We start from the raw sequence: 20,467 nt of genomic DNA, 5'->3' as shown, positions 1-20,467 counted from the left end.
GGCGACTTCCGGAGGAAGTGGGAACGGCGCCGGAAGTCGGGGGGCGGGCCCGGGGGGGCGGGCCCAGGAGGCGCGGTTTGTCCGAGTGCTTGGCAGAGTTTTGGGTGGTCCCCGGCCCCAGCATGCTGCTTCCGGGGGGCCGGCTTTGGCGGCTCCTGCCTTACGGGCTCAGGGTCTGGGGGTCGGCGGAGGGGGCCGCCGGAGTGTGGCTGAGGCAACTCGGCGCGCGGCGAGAGGAGGCGAGGCTGACCTCGCAACTCGCCCGCTACGGCTGGGGAAGCCGGTCCTGGAGCACCGGGGTGCCGCCACCGCCGGGGTCGTCCGGCCCGGAGCCCAAGGGCGGCAGAGACCCCACGCGCCCCTCCAAGCCCGGGGTGAGTGCAGACCCGCAGCCCTCCCTTTACTCGTCGCGCCTGCACACTTGCCCCGCGGCCTCCCCGCCCCGTTTGGTGGTGACCTCGGAAGTGGCCTCCGGCTCAGCCTTACCCGGGTCACAGACTCCCCTCCCGCCTTTCCTTTGCTTCGCCTCGAAGTCCAGCCAGAAAGGGAGAACGTGAGAACCGACGTCTTCCCCACGCGGCTGGATTCTCGGGCTTGGTTTTATTTTTGCGCCCCCTCCTCCCAAAATAATCCCGAAATAGGGCTCGGGTTCTCCTCGCGGCGGGGGGGGGGGGGTATCAGCCTTACGTTGGCCAGGATTGAGGATCCAGAGCATGTTTGCTTCCGTCACTTGAACCCCCTTTAGAGGTTTGGCGTATGTGTTGAAATTGAGCAAAATGGGAGTCGTAGTTGCGTGCAGGGTATGCCTTTTTCCTTGGTTTCTCTTAGGTTCTAGTTCTGACCCCAGGAGAACCTGAGAGCCACTACCCACTAGTGTTGGGTAAGAGAAATGGGGTCTAGAAGCTGGGGGAGGTAGGTTAATGAATGAGGCCGAGGTACTCGACATCTTACCTTGGGACTTGAAGAAGATCGCAAAGAAATAATTTGCAAGAAGCTCATTTCTGCTTTCGCTTAGTTACTTTGGAAGCCAGAGTTAGGTCAACGTCCCGAATTTCTTTTGGTTCATTTATGTTCCCAGTATCAGCACAATCACATCATTAACCGGTTTTGAAATCAGCATTTGGTGTCAGGGTGACCCTTAGTAACAGTAATGGGACTTGAGCTTTGGGTCGTCTTTCACATGAAATGCACTTAACGACTTTTTTTTTTTTTTTTTTTTTTAAGATTTTGTTTATTTGTCAGAGGGAGAGGGCACAGGCAGGGGGAGCAGCAGGCAGGGGGAGAACCAGGCTCCCTGCTGAGCAGGTAGCCCGATGTGGGGTCGATCCCAGGACCCCAGGATCCTGATCTGAGCTGAAGGCAGACACTTAACCAACTGAGCCACTCAGGCGTCCTGCACTTAATCACTTTCCCTTTGGAAATGAATGGCTCTGTCGTTATCACAGCCCAGATATAACCACCCACTGTCAGTAATTTCTCACCCCAGAGTCACAGGAATGTTCTACATATTTAACGGGATCAAGACCTGTATTTATGTACATTAAACGCCATGATAGTAAATTTAGTATGGTAAAATGTTTGCATCTTACTAGTATTTTTATCTGAAACCTCTGCCCCAGTAGCCTGTTTCCTGGAAGTCTTTGGCATTCACATTTGCAATCGGTGGAGCTTTATTGGCTGGAATGAAGTACTTCAAGAAAGAAAAGACACAGAGTAAGTAGGTCTTCTCTGGGCAGCTCAAAGTAAAATCCTTTTCTAACATCTTTTCTTTTCTTTTTAAACTGCTTCTCTTGAAATAATTTTAGATGAACAGAATAGTTACAAAGTTGGCATAGAGAGTTCCTATCTATGTACCTTTCACCTGGTTTCCGCTGTGTTAACAAATTATATAACCATGGCTCATTTATCAGAACTAAGAAATTAAAGTTGGTGCAGTACTATTCGCTTGAATTGGAATTCACCAGTTTTTTCATTGTCTCTTATCTGGTCCAGGATCCAGTCCAAGGTACCAGTGTCTAACAATCTAAAAAGACTTAATGTGGACTGAATTGGAGGAGGGTGGTATGAAGCCCAGAGGGTACAGAGAGGACTAAGATGTAGTCCAGCCATTGGGGTGCACAGGACAGGGAAGCAGACACGGAAGTAAAGTATTTCACTAGCTGAGGTTCTGCTAGGCCAGGGGGAAGGCCAGGGCGCTCTGAGGGCCAAAGAAGGGCCAACCCCTAACCACTTTGAGTATCAGCAGAGGGAGAGGCCGGACAGATGCTGACCACAGATGATGGACAGAGATTGGGAGAACCTGTTCAGCTAGTGCCAGGAACGGGTCTGGATTAGCACAGGAAATGCTTAGAAATTGTTTGCAAGAACTTTATATTTTAGTGAATGTTCCAGGGTTTCTGTTTTTTTTTTTTTTAAGATTTTATTTATTTATTTGACAGAGATCACAAGTAGGCAGAAAAGTAGGCAGAGAGAGTGGGAGGAAGCAGGCTCCTTGCTGAGCAGAGAGCCCGATGCGGGGCTCGATCCCAGAACCCCGGGATCATGACCTGAGCTGAAGGCAGAGGCTTTACCCATTGAGCCACCCAGGTGCCCCATGTTCCAGGCTTTTAAGTTTGGGGTTAGAAGTTTCCAGTAAACCTTTAAAATATCACTTAAATCTGTTTTGGTTCTTTAGAGTCTCTTTTGATGCCATGATAGAAAGGATGTGCTTAAATCTGCAAGCATTCATAGGCTTTACATCTTAGCAATATAAGATCCGTATCAACACGTAGATGTGTTTCATTTGTATCATATATGTATGTGATCGTCATGGTCTAATGAGAAGTTAAGTTCCTTTAGTTTCACAAAGAAACAAATCTGAGAAGCTGGGGAAGTAGTGGCAGAGACAGTTCTAGGATATGCAAGCCCTTGGCTTTAGTTTGGAATTTCACCTGCAATAGTAGTTGTTTTATTTAAAAAAAAAAAAAAAAAACTATTGAAAGTATTTTTAAATTATCTGAGAGTATTTGCCGACGTGATGCCTCATCAAATACCTCATTGTGTACTTTTAACAAACGAGTACATTCTCCCGACATAGTCATAATGCCGCCATACGATCAGAAAATTAACATTGACGTGTTAACTGCCGTTCAGCCTTCAGACCTCATTCAAGTGCTGCTCCCTGATGTTCTGTGTCACAGAAGGGTGGGGTCAGAACCATTCCCGCTCCTGCATGTCTCTGCAGTCCCCTTCCACCTGTCACAGTCTCTCAGTCTTCATGTGACTTCCATGACCTTGAGATATTTTGTAAAATGTTCCCTAGTTTGGGTTTGTCTGATTTCCTCACAATTTAGATTGGGTCATATCTTTTCAGCAGGAATGTCCCCAAAGTGATGCTGTGTTCCCACTGCTTCTAGTCCGGCGCCATGCAATTTCATTCTGTCCCATTACTGATACTGCTCAGGTTGATCGTGTGTCTGTCAGGCTTCTCTACCGAAAATCCAGTTAACGTGGATTTTCTGGTGTGTTTACACACGTAAATACTGTAGCCCGCACCAAACTCTGTGTACGTGTGCCCAGACGCCTGCTTTCCTACATATCCCGAGAATTATAATCCGTATTCTCTTTATTTTGATGCTCAGATTGTCCCATATTGGTCCTTGGGAGTCTGAGCAATTTCCTGTCCCTTTTCACCTGCCTCCAACGTTGAGTTATTCCTAAAATCTGGCTCATTTTGTTCGTCCTCTGCTGTGGCCCCGATACCAGCCATTTCTCCACAAAACCCTGTTTCCTTTTGGTGGAGGATGATAGAAGTCAGGATGGGCTCATCGCTGCTGGGCTGTGTCTGCTCCAGGGTCCTCTCTGGGGACTGAGCTAGAAACTAGACGTATGTACTTACATGTCTGTTTCCTTCTCTAACTGTATGTGTCTCAGCCCTGAGTTCACACCGGCACCCGCAGTCTCTGCTCCATGCTATGGGGCACGTTCTGATTGTCTCTGTCCATCTTTCTACCTCTTCTGCCATTGTGACTCTTACCTTTAATATGCTTATTTATGACTCATCCCTGCGTGTAATTCAGGTCCCATTGCCACTGTCCCCACCCCACTCACATGTCCTCCTCAGGACACTCAGGCTAACACTGCAGATGCGAGGCCACCCAGCCTGCCACACTTGGGCTCAGACAGTCCGCTCTGGGCCATAGCAGCCCCGACCCCGCCTGGCCCTAACGACTGGATTGAATTGTTCCAGAAGAGGAAGCAATATCTTTACCACTTGGTTTTCTTACCGCCCTTACTACACACCATAGCATTTGATTTGATTTTGTTCATTGCTGGATCTTATTTTCTAAAGAGACTTTTTAAGCTGCTTGGAAACCGTCTGTGCCGCCACAGTCACGAGTATAGAACTGACTGTACCTCAGGCATGTCGGTGCCTGTGGCTAGACTGACTTCTGTAACCTGCGTGTCTGTATCTCTTCCAGAGCTGGAGAAGGAACGGCAGCGAAGCCTGGGAAAGCCTCTGCTCGGGGGCCCGTTTTCCCTCACGACACATACTGGAGAGCCCAAAACCGACAAAGACTACGTGGGTCAGTGGGTGTTGATTTATTTTGGTTTCACTCATTGCCCTGATGTCTGCCCAGAAGAACTAGAAAAAATGATTCAAGTCGTGGATGAGATAGGTGAGCACTCGCCAACTGTAAAGAGTACGTTTGCTTAATGTTACCACGCTTTTCATGCTCTTACATTCCTGTCGGGTCGGGTGTCGTGACCATTCAGGCTCCTTGTGAGAACATAAAATCTCCGCATCGCGTTGGTCGCTGCTTTGATCCTGTGGCCGTACTCTCTACCAGAGGGAGCTTGTTCTGACACTGAACGTCAGATTGCTTAAAGATGCCGGGGAGGTCTGGTTTCCCATAGCTCTGCGTGTGTCCCTTCCCTGATTGTGGACTCCCGCCACTGACCCTGCCTTCGTCCCCGTGACACACAGACCCGGAAATCACCGGTACGGTCTGTCATGTGCAGTCAGTGGTAGTTATTACCAGTGAGGACGCAGTCTTCGTCCTTCTTAAAATAGATTGTGCCAGGGGATTTGGGCCTCGTTGATGGCTACTTTGCCCTTGAGATACGGTGTGGGGAGCAGACTGCGAACATCAGATTGGATCAGGACACGAGATAGCCACACGATGTGATCTGGGTAACGTGCACGCGCTGGTGCAGGCGTTAGGTGGGATAAGGACCTAGTTCCGCTGCAGAGGCTGTGGACATCTCCTCCACCCGCAGGCCGTCCCATCCCCTGCCCCAGCCTCTCCACTGGAACGTCCAGTGTCCGTCTGTTTCCTGAACGCCTTGCTGTAGCACTTCTCTCCACTGTTCATGCTGCTGTCCTCTTTTCCCCTAGAGTGTGAATACTGACCGACCAGAACTTTCTTTCAGATAATATTCCAACTCTGCCAAATTTAACTCCACTTTTCATCACTATTGACCCAGAAAGGGACACAAAAGAAGCCATCGCAAATTATGTGAAAGGTATGTCTTGTTAATAATATTTACATCTTGGGGCGTCTGGGTGGGTAAATGAGTTAAACATCCAACCCTTGAGTTCAGCTCAGGTCATGATATCAGGGTCGTGGGATTGAGCGTCAGGCTGTCTGCTCAGTGAGGAATTTTCTGGAGAGTCTCCCTCTGCTCCCCCACCCTACTCATACATGTGCTTTCTCTCTCTCTCTCAAGTAAATAAAATAAAAATATTAAAAGAATAATAAGACTTTACATCTGTTTAAGCTCTTACAGTTTCTGAAAGATCACCTCATTTGATCTTACATGCTTCGTGGAATAGGGAGGGCAAATGACAGATTCAGATGAAAAGATGAGGCTCCGTTGTGACTTTGGCTGATAAGCAAATAAAGAAGTTTCTCGATTCCTAATGCACGGCTCTTTTTATTTCGTCCCAGGAAAGACTGAACTTGGCCTTCACATATCAACAAAGCTGACAGTGTTGAGTAAAGAGTGAGGACACATGGCATCTAGTTCCAGCTCTGCATCTCTCTCTCTGTAAAATTAGGACAGACGTATGTCCTGGGGGCATGCAGATTGGGAGATGAGAGGCTATACACAGTTAGAGTTCCTAACACGTAGTTTGTAAATCCAGAATGTTTATTATGACAGAGACACATGTAACTTTCCATGGAAAAGTTGAAACGTCTCCACATGTAGGTCAAAACCTATGAGAAGGCACTTTTACAGACTAAGTTACGACAGAATTAAGGATGAATACCTAGGTTCTTCTGAGCTTGGGCAAATTGCGTAATTTCTTGGGATTCAAATTTCTTTAGCTTAAAAATGACAGTAAATCTGTCTTGTTATAGGAGTGACAACATGGGTGCTAAAAAATCAGGAATTGGAATTTTATTTTATGTTATGTTACTTTATTTATTTGAGAAAGAGACAGTGAGAGCATGAGAGAGGAGAGGGTCAGAGGGAGAAGCAGACTCCCCATGGAGCTGGGAGCCCAATGCGGGACTCGATCCCGAACTCCAGGATCATGACCTGAGCCGAAGGCAGTTGCTTAACCAACTGAGCCACCCAGGCGCCCAGGAATTGGAATTTTAATTATGGCGAAATTGGTTAAGCTACTGGTCAAAAGGACTAATGAATAGTTTTACATTTAATGTTACATATGACACATTATCACACATACTGTCTAAAGCTTTGAAGTTATTTTAGTGTGTTTCATGGAGGACCTGCTGTGTTTTCTGTCGTGTAACATATTTATTGAGCTACAACAAACACATGCTAACACATACATGTATGAAGTGTGCGGTCTGTTAGCTTTCATCGTGTGTCCGTGCTTGTGAGACCATCACCGCAGTGGAAAACTGGACGTTTCCGTCCACCCCAGCAGTTTCCTTGCACCCTTGCTCCTCCCTCCCTGTTGCCCCCACTCCAGTCTCCGGCACCCACTGGTCTGCTCTCTGTCAACGTAGGTTACTTTGCATTTTCTAGAAGTTTATGTGAAAGAATTGTACACTTTGTACTCTTTTTTTTTTTCTTTTTTAATGGGTTCTTTCCCCATAAAGAGGCTTTTGGGACTCGTCCACGTTTTCGCCTGTGTCCGTGTTCACCCTTCTGTTGCTGAGCCTTGTTCTGTTGGTGGACACGGGTTACTTCTAGTTCGGGGCTGCTGCAGAGCAGTCAAGTCCAAGTCTTTGTACGGAGACAGACTTTCCGTTTCTCTGGAGTAAAAGCATCCGAGTAGGTTGTGGGAGCGTATGCTGGGTGCACGTTCATCTTTTTTAGAAACTGATGAACACTGTTCCAGAGTGGTTGTGCATTTTCACACTCCCGCCAGCCGTGTGTGAGAGCTCCAGCTCCTGCCCACTCACCCACACCTGATGCGGTCAGCCTTTAATTTTAGCCATTTCACTAGGAGTTCGGTGGTTGCTCATCGTGGATTTGATATGCTTTGCCCTAATGACCCTTGGGAGTGGGTGCCTGGGGCACCGGGGTGGCATGGCTGCACAGTTGATTGGAGTATCTGCCTCTTGGTTTCCGCCAGGCCTGATCTTGGGGTCATGAGATCGAACCCCTTGTCAGGCTCTACACTCAGCGGGGAGTCTGCTTAGGATTCTCTCTCCCTCTGCCCCGTCCCTCCCCCCACTCGCTCATTCTCTCTCTCGAATAAATAAATGTTCAGAAAAAAATACTAAGCATCTTTTCATGTTCTTATTTATGATCTGTATGTCGTCTTTGGTGAAGCGTCTTCACAGCTCTCACTCGTTTCTTTGGGGCTGTTCGTTTTACTTGCATTTATCGCGCATGTTCCCGTTACGGGTCTTTTACCGGGTGTGTGATTCACAGTCATTTTCTCCCAGCCCGTGGCTTGTCATCTCAGTCTCTCAACGTGCTTCGAAGAGTGGTTTTCAGTTTTGATGAAGTCCAGTCTATTAGTATATTCTTTTGTACATAATTCTTCTGGTTTCATTTGCAAGAAATCTTTGCCCAGCCAGAGATTAGGTTTATTTTCCCTTGAAGTTTAGAGTTTCTATTAGATATTTAAGGCAAATACATATTCACAGTGTGCAGGCTTAGCAGGAATGTGAACAAGGACAGTAATTATTTCCTAAATAAGTAAGAAGTAGGTCTGGCTCTTGGGTGACAGACGATCTCTACTGTAAGTGTGTTATGGTGGCAGTGGTTTGTTACTGCAGGTTACCCGAATCCTAAATGTCCCCAGATGAGAGAGCTGCGTTCTTGTAACGGAATTGCAAAACCCTTACAGTAATCTTCACCGGTGCAAACATACGCCTGTTTAAGCTCTTAGAGTTTTTGAAAGTTCCATTCTTTCAAAATTCTTTCCTAGGTAGGGGCGCCTGGGTGGCTCAGTGGGTTAAGCCTCTGCCTTTGGCTCAGGTCATGATCTCAGGGTCCTGGGATGGAGCCCCGCATCGGGCTCTCTGCTCGGCAGGGAGCCTGCTTCTCCCTCTCTCTCTGCCTACCTCTCTGCCTACTTGTGGTCTATCTGTCAAATAAATAAACAAAATCTTAAAAAAAAAAAAAATTCGTTACTAGGTATGTTGGAACCAGGGGGAAATGTAGAAAATTATTGCAGTTTCAACAATTTTTCCTTAAAAATGTCTGAACGTGCAACTAATTTAGACACCATTCACTTTTCTCTCTACTCAGAATGAGAAGGAAAAACAAACCATCTTGCATTTTCAGTATCTGAGCAGTTTTTCAAATCGGGATGAGTTAAAAAATAACAGTAGGCTTCTTTCCTCCACTTCTGGAAGAAGGTCCCGCTGTTAGGTGTTGGACTGTCATCTCTGTAGTCCATTGAACCCAGGTATTTAAGTGACTTCCGCCAGCTCACCTCCCTGAATCCCAAAAACCGAACAACAGGCGCATGCCATGAGATTGTTGGCTGGAAAATGAGATACAGCCGTTGGCGTGGGATGACTGAGTCGTGGAGCAAACCTTTTTTTCAGAATATGATGAAAACCTGTCCTGCGGGATTCTTGACAATATCCGTAAACGTCACATGTCTCGGAAGTGTATCTATGTATTTAAAAACAACCAAGTTCATTAAAAATGTGATTTAAATAATTAAAACCCATTCCCTCCCGGTCTCTACAAGATCGTTTTGAAAGGATCTTGACTTACATGTTACAAAAAACCAGCTTTGGGTTTCGTTGCTTTATCTCTACTGATTTCCTCTTTTCAGTTTCATTGATTTTTTCTTCTGTTCGCTTCGGATCTAATTTGCTCTTCTTTTTCTGGCTTCCTGTGGGGGATATTTAGAGCCCTGGTTTTAGGTCTCTCATCTTCTCCAGCGTACCAGTTCAGTGTCACAAGTGTCTCTTGGAGCCCTGCTCTGACTCTGCCCCACACATTTTGATAAGTTGTGTTTTCATTGATTTCTGCTCGCGGGTTCTCATTTTCACTTAGTTCATAATACTTTCCAGTTTCTCTTGAGATCTCTTCTCTGATCTGTATTATTATTCAGAAGAGCATTTCATCCCCGTGTGGTTTGGGATTTTCCACTTACTTTTCTGTTACTGACTTCTCTGTTATCTCCACTGGGGTCTGCGAGCACATGTCATACGGTTTCTGTTCTTTTAAATCTGCTGGGGTGCACTTGATGGCCCAGAAGGTGGCCTGTCTTGGAGACGTGACATCTTTATCACAGAGGAGAATTTGCATCTGTTGTTTTCCTGTGACTCGCGAGGGCAGGTGGTCAGGGACCCACAGAAGAAAGTGGCTTTAGAACTGAGACTGGTTTTTAAAGTTGAGGTGGGGAGGCGGATTTTGCTTGCTTCTCATCTTTCACTGTGTTTCTCATCCCCCCGCCCCAGAATTTTCTCCCAAACTGGTTGGCCTGACTGGCAGCAAAGAAGAGATTGATCAAGTGGCCCGAGCATACCGGGTATATTACAGCCCTGGCCCCAAGGACGAGGACGAGGACTACATAGTAAGTAAATGCTCGGGTCGTCCACGGCCAGCTCTCAGGCCCCACACGGTCGTACAGCTCAAGTGACTGGCTTCAGAAATGAAAAAGAGGCTGAGATCTGCACGAATTCCTCAGGAATTGGGGATATTTGAAAGGACAATAGAAGTAGCGCCTTTTTAAAGCTGCTTGTTTAATGTAGAGTCACTGTTCACATAACTTCATTGCCCATTACCTTCCTTAGTGGCCCATAAAATTACGGGAAAGTACACAGCAAGTGATATTTTAGATTCAGTAGAACCTGCTGCTTGGATACCACGTTGGAAATAAAGAGAAGCCATCGTTTGGGGACAATGGTTCTTTGAGTTCAAAACATAGTGTAGGCCAGTCAGAATGACTAAAATTAACAAGTCAGGAAATGACAGATGCTGGCGAGGGTGCGGAGAAAGGGGAACCTCCTACACTGCTGGTGGGAACGCAAGCTGGTGCAGCCACTCTGGTACACAGTATGCAGTTCCTCAAAAAGTTGAAAATAGAGCTACCCTACAACCCAGCAATCGCACTACTGGGTATTTACCCTAAAGATACAAATGTACTTATCCGAAGGCACGTGCACCCGAATGTTTATAGCAGCAATGTCTACAATAGCCAAACTATGGAAAGAACCTAGATGTCCATCAACAGACGAATGGATAAAGAAGATGTGGTACATATCTACAATGGAATACTATCCAGCCATCAAAAGAAATGAAATCTTGCCATTTGCGACGACGTGGTTGGAACTAGAGAGTATTATGCTGAGCAAAATAAGTCAATCAGAGAAAGACGATTATCATATGATCTCCCTGATATGAGGAAGTGGAGAGGCAACGTGGGAGGTTTGGGGGGTAGGAAAAGAACAAATGAAACAAGATGGGATCAGGAGGGAGACAAACCATAAGAGACTCGTAATCTAACAAAATAAACTGAGGGTTGCCGGGGTGGGGGGTTGGTAGGGAGAGGGTGGCTGGGTGATGGACATTGGGGAGGGTATGTGCTATGGTGAGTGCTGTGAAGTGTGTAAATCTGGCGATTCATAGACTTGTACCTCTGGGGCTAATAATACATTATATGTTAAGGGAAAAAAAAAAAAAACAAAAACAAAAAAACCGTGGTGTAGGTTCTCCCTGTGTCCCCAGGGAAGAGGCGTAAGCAGCGGTGTGAGGGCCCTGCGAACTGCATTTTTGGAAAGCCTCGGAGTTCTGAAAAGCAAGAGAAAAGATTGAAAGCTGTGAAAAGGTAGACTTCCTGTAATGTGTGCTTTTCTAGGATTGGTATGCCTTGTACTGTTCTGTGTTTATATTTGCCTTCTGCCGAGGAAGGACAGACAGAGCCAGTGTTCAGCAGCGCCGCCCCAGGGGCCCCGGGGAGGATGGCGCGTGTTCCTTGTTGCTGCTGGTCAGCACTGCCCCGCCTACCCAAGTTTCTTCTCAAACTGGACATTTCTTCCTGCCCGGGGAATAGTTGACCTTGTAGGAGTGGTTCCGTTTTTCCCCTCATGCTCTGGCTTCTCTGTCACGTTGGTTGGGCAAAGCGACTAGTCATGAGTCTGTCTACAAACCATGGTTTGGGTCGGCCTGCTCTCAGACGGGTGCCCAACTGTTCCAAGCTGTTCGCGTGTCCTGCAAAACTCCTGGGCACGTTGGGCTGTGTGGTCTGCGTTGACTGGTTGGTCTTGGCTCAGCAGGAACACGACATTTCCGTGGTGTCTGCCTTAACCAGCAGCGACACCTAGTGCCCTGCGGGTCGTAAACGTGCCTTTGGGCGCTGAGGCTTGTACTCAGTCGGAAGGTGGTGCAGCACAGAAACCAGAGTGGTAGTGGTCACTTTTTGCATTTTAAAGATTAGAATGCAGATATTTAAGTCTTTTTTTTTTTTTATTTGAGAGAGAATGTGAGCACTGGGGAGAGGCAGAGAGAGAGAGAGAGAGAGAGAAGCAAGAAAGCCTGATGTGGGGCTGGATCCCAGGACCCAGGAGATGGTGACCAAAGCTGAAGGCCTAACGGACTGAGTCCCCCAGGCGCCCCTGTAGACACTTGAGTCTTATAGAGAGTTGCTGAAGCCCCTGGAATACATGCTGGACCCTGTCTGAGACCTGCTAGTCCACTGCCCTAAGAATTTGACCTTTTGCTCAGACGCAGTGAGTTAGACGCCTGAAGCTAATGGAAACCTGCGTGTTACTAACTGCGCTGGAATTACAGTAACGGCGGCAAGAACCAGTGAGGTCATTGTACACATTCGCTAAGCCAACCAGTAGGGGGAGGCGCTCTCCATCTTGTTGGGTTTCTCACTGCTGTGCCTTCTGTGCCTTGAAGTCACGGATCTTGCTCCACAAAACAGTATGGGAAGCTTCCGTCAAGACCTAATGAAGGGCCTGCGGGGAGTGAGGGAGTGTCTTAAGAGCTGGGATGTAACCGAGTGAGGTTTTCTCAATCTCAGGAGCTGCAGAAGGGAAGCTTTCTGGCCCGTGGAGTCTTCGGACAGATAGGACGTGTCAGGTGGGCATGCCAGACACTGAGGATGCCCTCGGAGGCTGAGCGTATATGTCGCCGTGTTATGTATATGATGTTCCCTCCGTCTGCGTTACGTACCAAGTGTTTCTGAAAAACACTGCTACTTGGGGTGCCTGGGTGGCTCAGTCCGTTAGGCATCCAACTCTTGAATTTCGCTCAGGTCATCATCTCAGGGTCGTGAGAGCAAGCCTCTGCCCCTCGCCTCCCCCTTACTCTCTCTGTTAAAAAAAAGAGAGAGAAAGAAAAAGAAAAACACTACAACTGGCTTTTGAACCCCAGAAAAGATGTTCCGTTCCACTCAAAATGAAAGAGTGGGAACTATACGATGTAATGCCACTTTCCACCTGTTAGATCAGCAGAGGTCAGAGGTTTGAAGTACTGTTGAAATCTAGTGTGGGAAAAGGGAATACACTGTCAGAGTGAATTTGGAAGAACAGGCAGGACCCTGCGTGGATGGTAGGAATTTAAGCGATACACCCTGTTCAGGCGGCAGTCCGTCATATTGGAGGCGGAATACCTTTTACTTTAGAGATTCCACTTTGGGGGATTTGTCTACACCTGTACCCTACAGCACTGTTCTTGGAGAAGACTGAAAACCGGAAGCCACCGCGTACACACTCCAGGAAGTGTGTGCGGTTCCTCGTAGAATGAGGAAGCCCTGCCCGGTGCTGGTACTTCTGCACGGATGGTGCTGGTGGTGAAAGAAGGAGGCAGGCGCGGGCAGTTTCTCTGGAAGCATCCAGAAGGCACTGGGAACAATGGAGGGCCTCTGGGCATCTGGAACGAGTGGCAGATCTCCAGTGCGTGAGTTCACTGTTGTGCTCATTTTTATGTGCTCACGTTACCTTTTCAAAACATAGGGAACGTATACGTGTCCAGAAGACTCACCCATTAGAAAATTCGCATTGCTGGTCCTCAGTAGGACGCCAGCATGAGCTGGTTGGTAGGAGGGTGGACTGTGAAAGCGGACGGACCCGGGTCCTAAGCTTAGCTCTGGCGCTGACTAATGACTTGGCTTACTCTCGAGCCCTTCGGGTTGTCTGTAGAGGAGTAGGGTACCAGACTCCCGGGACAAGGGCGACGTGAGAATGAGTATGTCCTTCAGCACAGCTTCCTTCTCTCCTCGGAGCTACTTACTCCCACCTTAAAACCCTCTGTGTTAGAGACACACAGCGATATGCTGTGCCCACGAGTCACTGGACGTCGAGGCTAACAACCACCGACGAGTTTGGCAGATGCAGATAGAACAATATTTCCGTCGTGTATTAGAAAGTAGCACATTAAGAACGCTCGTCAAAGAAATCCACTGGAGTTCTAGTCTTCTAGGGAAGGGGGAGCATAGAGTGGGGAAAAGGAAGAAGTCAGGAGAAGGATGTAGGCCACAGAGTCACACTTGCCCAGCAGGGCCTCCGCTGGCCCTCTGGCTGACGTGCAGAGAGGCGCAGCTCCCCGTCCTGCTCCCCGTCCTGCTCCTGCAGCGGGTTATTCCGAGACGCGTGGAATCACCAGCTGTTGGAGCCCTTGGCCTACATTCCTTCCTTATGTGCTCAGGCAGGTGGCTCTTTCCATTCGCTCTGTCTTTACGAACATGTGTGTATAAAGAAGTAATAATTTCGCAGACCTGTGTTGCGCGGCGGGTGCATTCTGGGGGTGGCCCCCATATGGTACGTGTGATCACATTTTGGTCTTCCTTTTTGTCTTGCCAAATAGCAAGTCAAGCCTGCAGTGAATTCCAAGGACGCCAGGCACCACGTCTTCTGCTCATTTAAACTTGGATTTGGTGGAACCCTATAAATAAAAACACTGAGGACTAGTCTAAGACTAACTTAGAGCTGGGAATGTTTTCAGAGCTTTGCCTGAGAAAGAGATAATAAATTGAAGATGACCCCTCGGAGACGTAGCATTTATGGCTCCTGAGAAGTTTCCAGGTCATCTGCTTCTGATAGGATCATTCTGCATGGTATAGACAAATTTCCTAGGGGAGGAAACCCTTGTTTTCACGTTTCCATTTGCATCGCTAATATCAGCACTAAATATTGTGCTGGAATTTATAAATTATAAACTCACAGTAGGGGTGAGTTTTCTGGGGATTCTTCTCCTAAAATGTGGTAGGCAGCATTGAGGTGCAGTGCCCTAACCAGTGCTTCCGAAAGCCCCAGCCGGCTCGTGGAAGGAGATTCTCAGGGATTGTGTGCGTACGCATGGTACAGATAGAAGCAGAATTCCAAACCCTCCCTGCTGTTCACAGCAGTAGTCAGTGCGGAGTTCTGGAACCCACAAGATTTTAGTTACTTGTCACCGCGAGTTCATTACAGCAGGCTTCGAGCCATTCTACAGAGGACAGATAGGCTACTGAAGCATGGGCGTGAAATTCTCTACTGCAGCACTCAGGAAAATAAGCGTATTTTGGTAATGTTTGTGTCCGCTCTCTCCCCCTTTCTCTGCAGGTGGATCATACAATAATCATGTACTTGATTGGACCAGATGGTCAGTTCCTAGACTATTTCGGCCAGAACAAGAAGAATGCGGAAATTGCCGGTTCCGTCGCCGCGCACATGCGGGAACACAGGAAGAGGAGGTAGCCCGGCCGCAGCCCGCTGCATGTTCTCTTGCGAAAGAGGAGAAGAGCTTTGTCTGCCTTAGGAGCCACATGTGTATGCACACGCACTCATATTTGCAACCCACAGAACGGCCTTCGCACTGCAAGAACACCTGTCCCTGGGACAGGGCATGTCACTTTGGGTTCAGCCAGGAGAGTTCTTGGAACCGTGAAGATTCCTGCCAGGCAGGCACTTGAGCGCAGGGGACCAGGTCAGCGTGAAGCTGGAGGAACAGACCCTGGGAAGTGGGGGAGGCCGGGCAGGTACGTTTCCCCGCGGCAGCAGGGCCCTCGGATCAGCGTCGCTGCCTCTCCGGTGCCCTGGGCCCTTCTCGTCCGGGGTCTAGGGCTGAATTCCAAAAAGGGTGACGTTTCCTTAGTGCCCTTGCTTTTCCTCTTCGAGTTCTTGGTGGCGGGTAACAGTCAGATCAGGCTCTGACTCAATACATTCGTAGTGAGTCTTCAGACATGAAAGCGCACGTGTGTGCAGTCCTGCGTGCTGGCAGATCTCACGGTCATGTCCGCATTGTGTTCCCCTGTCAGCTGCTGAGTTTACTGATGAAGAGGAAATCTGTTGTTTGGGGGAAAACCACTAGATCAGTTTCTCTAGGGATCTTTTATGTGATTTTTATTGAAACGTGCTGGGTTTTCAGTGACCTACCAAGTGGATAGAAGAGGATCTCGATCACGACTGTGACTCAGGGCACTTGTCTGCCGACACCGGGTTGCAGTGGGTGTGAAATAAAGGTGTGTGCGGTTTTGCAAGCCTGACCTTTATCTTGGGTGCGCACAGCCCTCAGACTCGGGGGGCCTCCTGGGTGCTTGCTAAAGCCCAGGTTCCTGGCCAGGGCTAAATCTGCAGGGTCCGGAGTGGGATGCAGACCCCTGCACTTGGAAGCCACCTGTAGGAGCCTCAGGTGCCATCGGCCTGGTGCCCAAGCCTGGAGAGACGTGTGGGGAAGCAGGGGTTTGATCTGGGCGGGTGAAAACCTGACCAGCTTTTGGTGGGACCATCAGAGTGCGGGGCACACAGCCATCCAGGAAAGTGACCGCCAAGTCATGGGATGAATCTTCTGTTTGTGAAGTCAGCTTCCCTGGGTGTCTGGGCCTGACCGTCCCTCTCTTCCACCTGGAGCTGCTCCCCAGGGCAGCTCTGGAAGGTTCCGTAAATCCTAACAGCAGGTATCATTTCTAGTCAGACGACAGTTTTCTTAAACGGCGCTTGGGTTTCACATGCACACAATACAGGCTGGTCTGTCTGTGGAAAAGAAAAGCCGTGAGCCCTGCGGCAGCTCTGTGGGCTGCACTGTGTCCCCCCCCCCCCCCCCCAGGATCCGTCTGGTGAGGTGCGGCCCCCCAGTACCTCAGAGTGTGAGGGTGCTGGGACAGAGGGTCTTTACAGGGGTCACTGAGTGAAAATGAGTCTGGGAGGGTGGGCCCTCGCCTGGTCTTGACAGGTGTCCCTGGAGAAGAAGAGACACCAGCTCCATGAGAAGCCGCCTCTGCCTCCGCCGACGCCTTGCTCTCCTGCTCAGAGGCCCCAGCCGTGGGGAGACGGGGGTCTGTTGAAGCCCTCCGCATGTGGGGCTTTGCCCCCACGGCTGTTCTCACCCCTCAGGGTGGGCTCCCTAAGAAACAGCCACAAGATGGAGTTTATGGAACTCCAGGCTGGGAGGCCTTTGCTGGGAACCTTGTCAAGAAGGCGAGGGACTTCAGAAGGACTGGTTTCATGTGACAAAAAAGATACTAAATAGGGATGCATGGGGGGCTCTGTCCATCCAGTGCTGTGACTCTTGATCTCAGGATTGGGAGTTCAAGCCCAGCGCTGGGCTCCACCCTGGGTGTGGAGCTTACTTTATAAAGAAAAAAAAAAGATACTAAATATCTAAAATGCCGGACCTCAGAAAAGGGTCAGTTTTAAGCCCCAGAGCATCTGTGTGGATCACATTGCCACAGGCTGGCTCCCGGATAAAACAGCCCTCGTTCTCAGCTGTCGCAGGTTGGAGCTGCTGTCATGATCCCAAAAGGGAACAGCAGCTTTTGAAGAAACGTATTTGCTCCTCATTCCATTGTCAAGTTTAAGGGCTTAGCATCCGGATATTAGCAGCAAGGAAAGGGGCCTCAGGGATGACATCCAAATCAGTTTTTACTCGTGAGGGGACAGTCGCAGCCCTTCTGAAGCTAGATTAGAACTCAGGTCCCGGTGTCCAGTCAAGCCCCAGCCTGTTCCCCTGCCATGGGGGGGCTTACAGTGACCCCGGGAATCCAACCACACCTGGGGCTGCTGGGAAGCTGGGAAGCATTTAATGGACCCGCCTGTCCACGAGGCTCCGAGATCCGGGGCTGAGGTGCACCGAACCACCCATCTGGTCCACAGGAAAACACCCCCAAGTTGGGAGGCTGGTGTGGACCCAGTAAAGTGATTCAAAGTCACAAACGCACCTGCACTGAAATATTTAAAAATAGTTCTTATTGTGTTTAAATGAGTAAAAACTGAAACGTCTCACATCATCCATGATCCCTCAGATAACATCTATTTTTTCCGTATAGTTCAGTTTAAATCTCTGTGTGTGAGAGCTGCCTTTGCAAGAGCGGTCACCCGCAGAAACCTCTCTATTTCTTAACACCTCTAGAACTTAGGAGGTCATCGTTGGTTCTTCCACAGTTTCACTACATCCTCAGTAAAGAAAATTTGGAATATACAGAAAAATGGAACTAACAGTATTGGGCCCCATTTCCCTTGAATCATCAACATTTTAGAATCTCTTCTTAGACCAAAAATTCGCAAGTGGATCCCTTTATAAAGTGAGGCAGGACGTGGCAGGCTCGAGCCCCTCTTGCCCACCACTTCCTGTCCCCCTGTGTCCCCCCACCCCCCCATCCCGGCACCTGTGGCTTATCGTTGGGCGGGTGTCTTCCCAGAGCCCCGGGGCTCCATTTGGGCTCAAGTTGCGAGCCTGAAGCTAAACGTGTTACTACCATGACTGGCACAGATGTTCCCGGTTTTTATATAACTGATAATGGTTATATTTTTGTTCTGTTATTGCCTATTTGTTGTATTACTGAGTTTGGTAAATATTGAAATTAGCCCAGAACGCCTGCCAAGGTTAGGGGGTGGATTAGCTAGAGGAAAAATAGTTTCAGGGTGATCTTCACTTGTCCTCTCAGTGCTCCCCTGACCCTCTCTCTCGCTCTATCTCTCTCTCACTCACACGCACACACACACGTGCACACACACAGGTGGGCGGTGTGCTCACAGCCTGCGCGCTCAGTCACGGCCCTGTTGCTCAGGAACACGTTGCACTGAAGCCAAACCTGGTTTCAACACTGACGGTGCAGGGGGCATCTGGGGGTCTCAGTCAGCAAAGCGTCTGCCTTCAGCTCAGGTCGTGATCTCAGGGTGTTGGGATCGAGCCCCGCGTCGGGTCCCTGCTCAGTGGGAGGCCTGCTTCCCCCTCTGCCTGCCGTTCCCCTTGCTTGTGTGCACGCTTTCTCTCTCTGTCACATAAATAAAATCCTCGAAGCCGTGCAGTACACCAGCACATGCCTGGCCGGTGAGGGCTGCGGTAATTTTGGTCCCGGTGCCAGTGCCAATTTGGGGACTTGCTTGACAGATGGTGTCGATAAGTGGGTTCGGTTATAAGTGCTTCCTGCCCTCCCTTGGTCACGGCTCCGCTTCAGCCTGCCTGGGGTGGGGGTGCTGGTTTCTGACAGGCGCCCGCCCGTTCTGCCCCCCACGCCCACGCCAGCCCACACCTGAGCCTGGAACTGTGGTCACTGCACTTTCATGATCCGTTCACACCTGCTTGCTTAAATGGCATTTGTTTTTTTTTTGTTTGTTTGTTTTTTTTTTAAAGATTTTTATTTATTTGACACACAGAGAGAGAAATCACAAGCAGGCAGAGAGGCAGGCAGAGAGAGAGAGAGAGAGGAGGAAACAGGCTCCCCGCCCAGCAGAGAGCCCGATGTGGGGCTCGATCCCAGGACCCTGAGATCATGACCTGAGCCGAAGGCAGAGGCTTTAACCCACTGAGCCACCCAGGCGCCCCTTAAATGGCATTTGAATTTAGAGACCAGTTTCTTGAAACAATGGTGAGGTTCGAACCAGAAACCTGGGGCATTTGGTCTTGACACAGGAACACCAGGGTGCGATCATGTAAGAGGAGGCAGCCCGATGGGGTTCTTGCTCTAAGGCCGGTAGGCACAGAGGCCCACGAAGCCCCCTTATCTTTAGTGAGGCAGACAGACTATAAACAAATATGATCAATGATGTCAGGTGGTAGTAAGTGTTGTGAACTCAGAAACTAAAGGTTTGGGGATTGACGCGGAGGATGGGCATTAATTGGTCCTGGGAGGATCTTTGGGGGGGTGGGCGGGGTGGCCATCTGAAACCCGGCAGTGAGCCACGTGAGTATCTTGGGGGTGGGGAGGGCTCCCAGGACCAGGGCCCTGACCCCAGAATGTGCTTGGGAGGCAAGAGCGGCAAGGAACCTGGAGCCACAGCAGCTCGCTGAGTCAGGGAGGACGAGAGGTAGAGGCTGGAGGAGGGGCTGGGGGTCACACCTGGTGCACAGCCAGGACTCTGGCTCTACTGGGAGCCTGGGAGCCCCGGGGAGCTCTGGAAGGGTCGAGAACAAGAACCTGGCCTGACCCACCCACACAGGGCCCCGCTGGGATTGCTGCTTTGGTTCATGGAGGAGTCGGGGTGCTAATGTCTCCCCTCACGGGGGTCTTAAAAGTCACACACCCTGAGTACTATTTCAGGAGAAATGGCTGGCTATTTAATCGAAAGAAAATGAGTTTTCTCTTTTTATTGTGGAAATGCTAAAACATGATCACAGCGTAGACTAGTTCAGTGAACTTGACCGCCAGGCTTCACCAATGATCCGCGTGGCCGACCTTTCATCTCCACCCACCCCGATCCCACGTGCGTGCGTACGCCTCTGAAAGGTACCAGCTCTGTCTTCTCAAAACAGTCACCGTCCCATCGTCACCTCCGAAACAAACTTGTGCGTCTTGTTTCTTGCTTTATCAGCCAGGACCGGTCGGTGAAAGCTCAAGTCCACGCTGGATCCTCTGTCGCAAGAAGCCACACTGTTCGTCCTGGAGGCGTGTTCTGTCCCTGTGGCACGTGGGACTCCACGTCCATGCCTGCGCTCAGCGTCAGGAGGACACGGGGTTTTGACGCCATGGCCCCTGCGAGCCTCCCCGCCGTTCCCACCTAGCAGCGGCAGTATTTGGGTTGGACCGGATTAGAATGACCCCTGCCCCCCATCTTAGTAGTTTTATTAGTATGACAGGAATAACTGGGCACGAGGGGAGGCGCTGGGAGAGCCGGGCAGACTGGCGGGCAGTCATCGCCGGGAGCTGGGCGGTTATGGATTGCAAAGCTCG

General features: G+C 49.5%; 1 protein-coding gene across 1 annotated transcript; it reads left to right on the top strand.

Annotated features, from left to right (window-relative positions):
* The first annotated feature begins 87 nt into the window (after positions 1 to 87).
* On the top strand, positions 88 to 15,829 carry LOC111161243 (protein SCO1 homolog, mitochondrial). Its single transcript, XM_022524840.1, has 6 exons — positions 88 to 374; positions 1,623 to 1,713; positions 4,461 to 4,658; positions 5,413 to 5,505; positions 9,831 to 9,946; positions 14,922 to 15,829. Exons 1-6 carry the CDS (start codon positions 123 to 125, stop codon positions 15,054 to 15,056), a joined length of 885 nt encoding a protein of 294 aa, XP_022380548.1. The 5' UTR covers positions 88 to 122; the 3' UTR covers positions 15,057 to 15,829.
* Positions 15,830 to 20,467: the final 4,638 nt, after the last annotated feature.

This window comes from Enhydra lutris, unplaced genomic scaffold, assembly GCF_002288905.1.
Source record: "Enhydra lutris kenyoni isolate GAN:26980312 unplaced genomic scaffold, ASM228890v2 scaffoldscaffold82, whole genome shotgun sequence".
NCBI lineage: Eukaryota > Metazoa > Chordata > Mammalia > Carnivora > Mustelidae > Enhydra > Enhydra lutris.
Note: the sequence above shows the minus strand (reverse complement) of the source record. Positions and strands in the feature narration are given on the sequence as shown.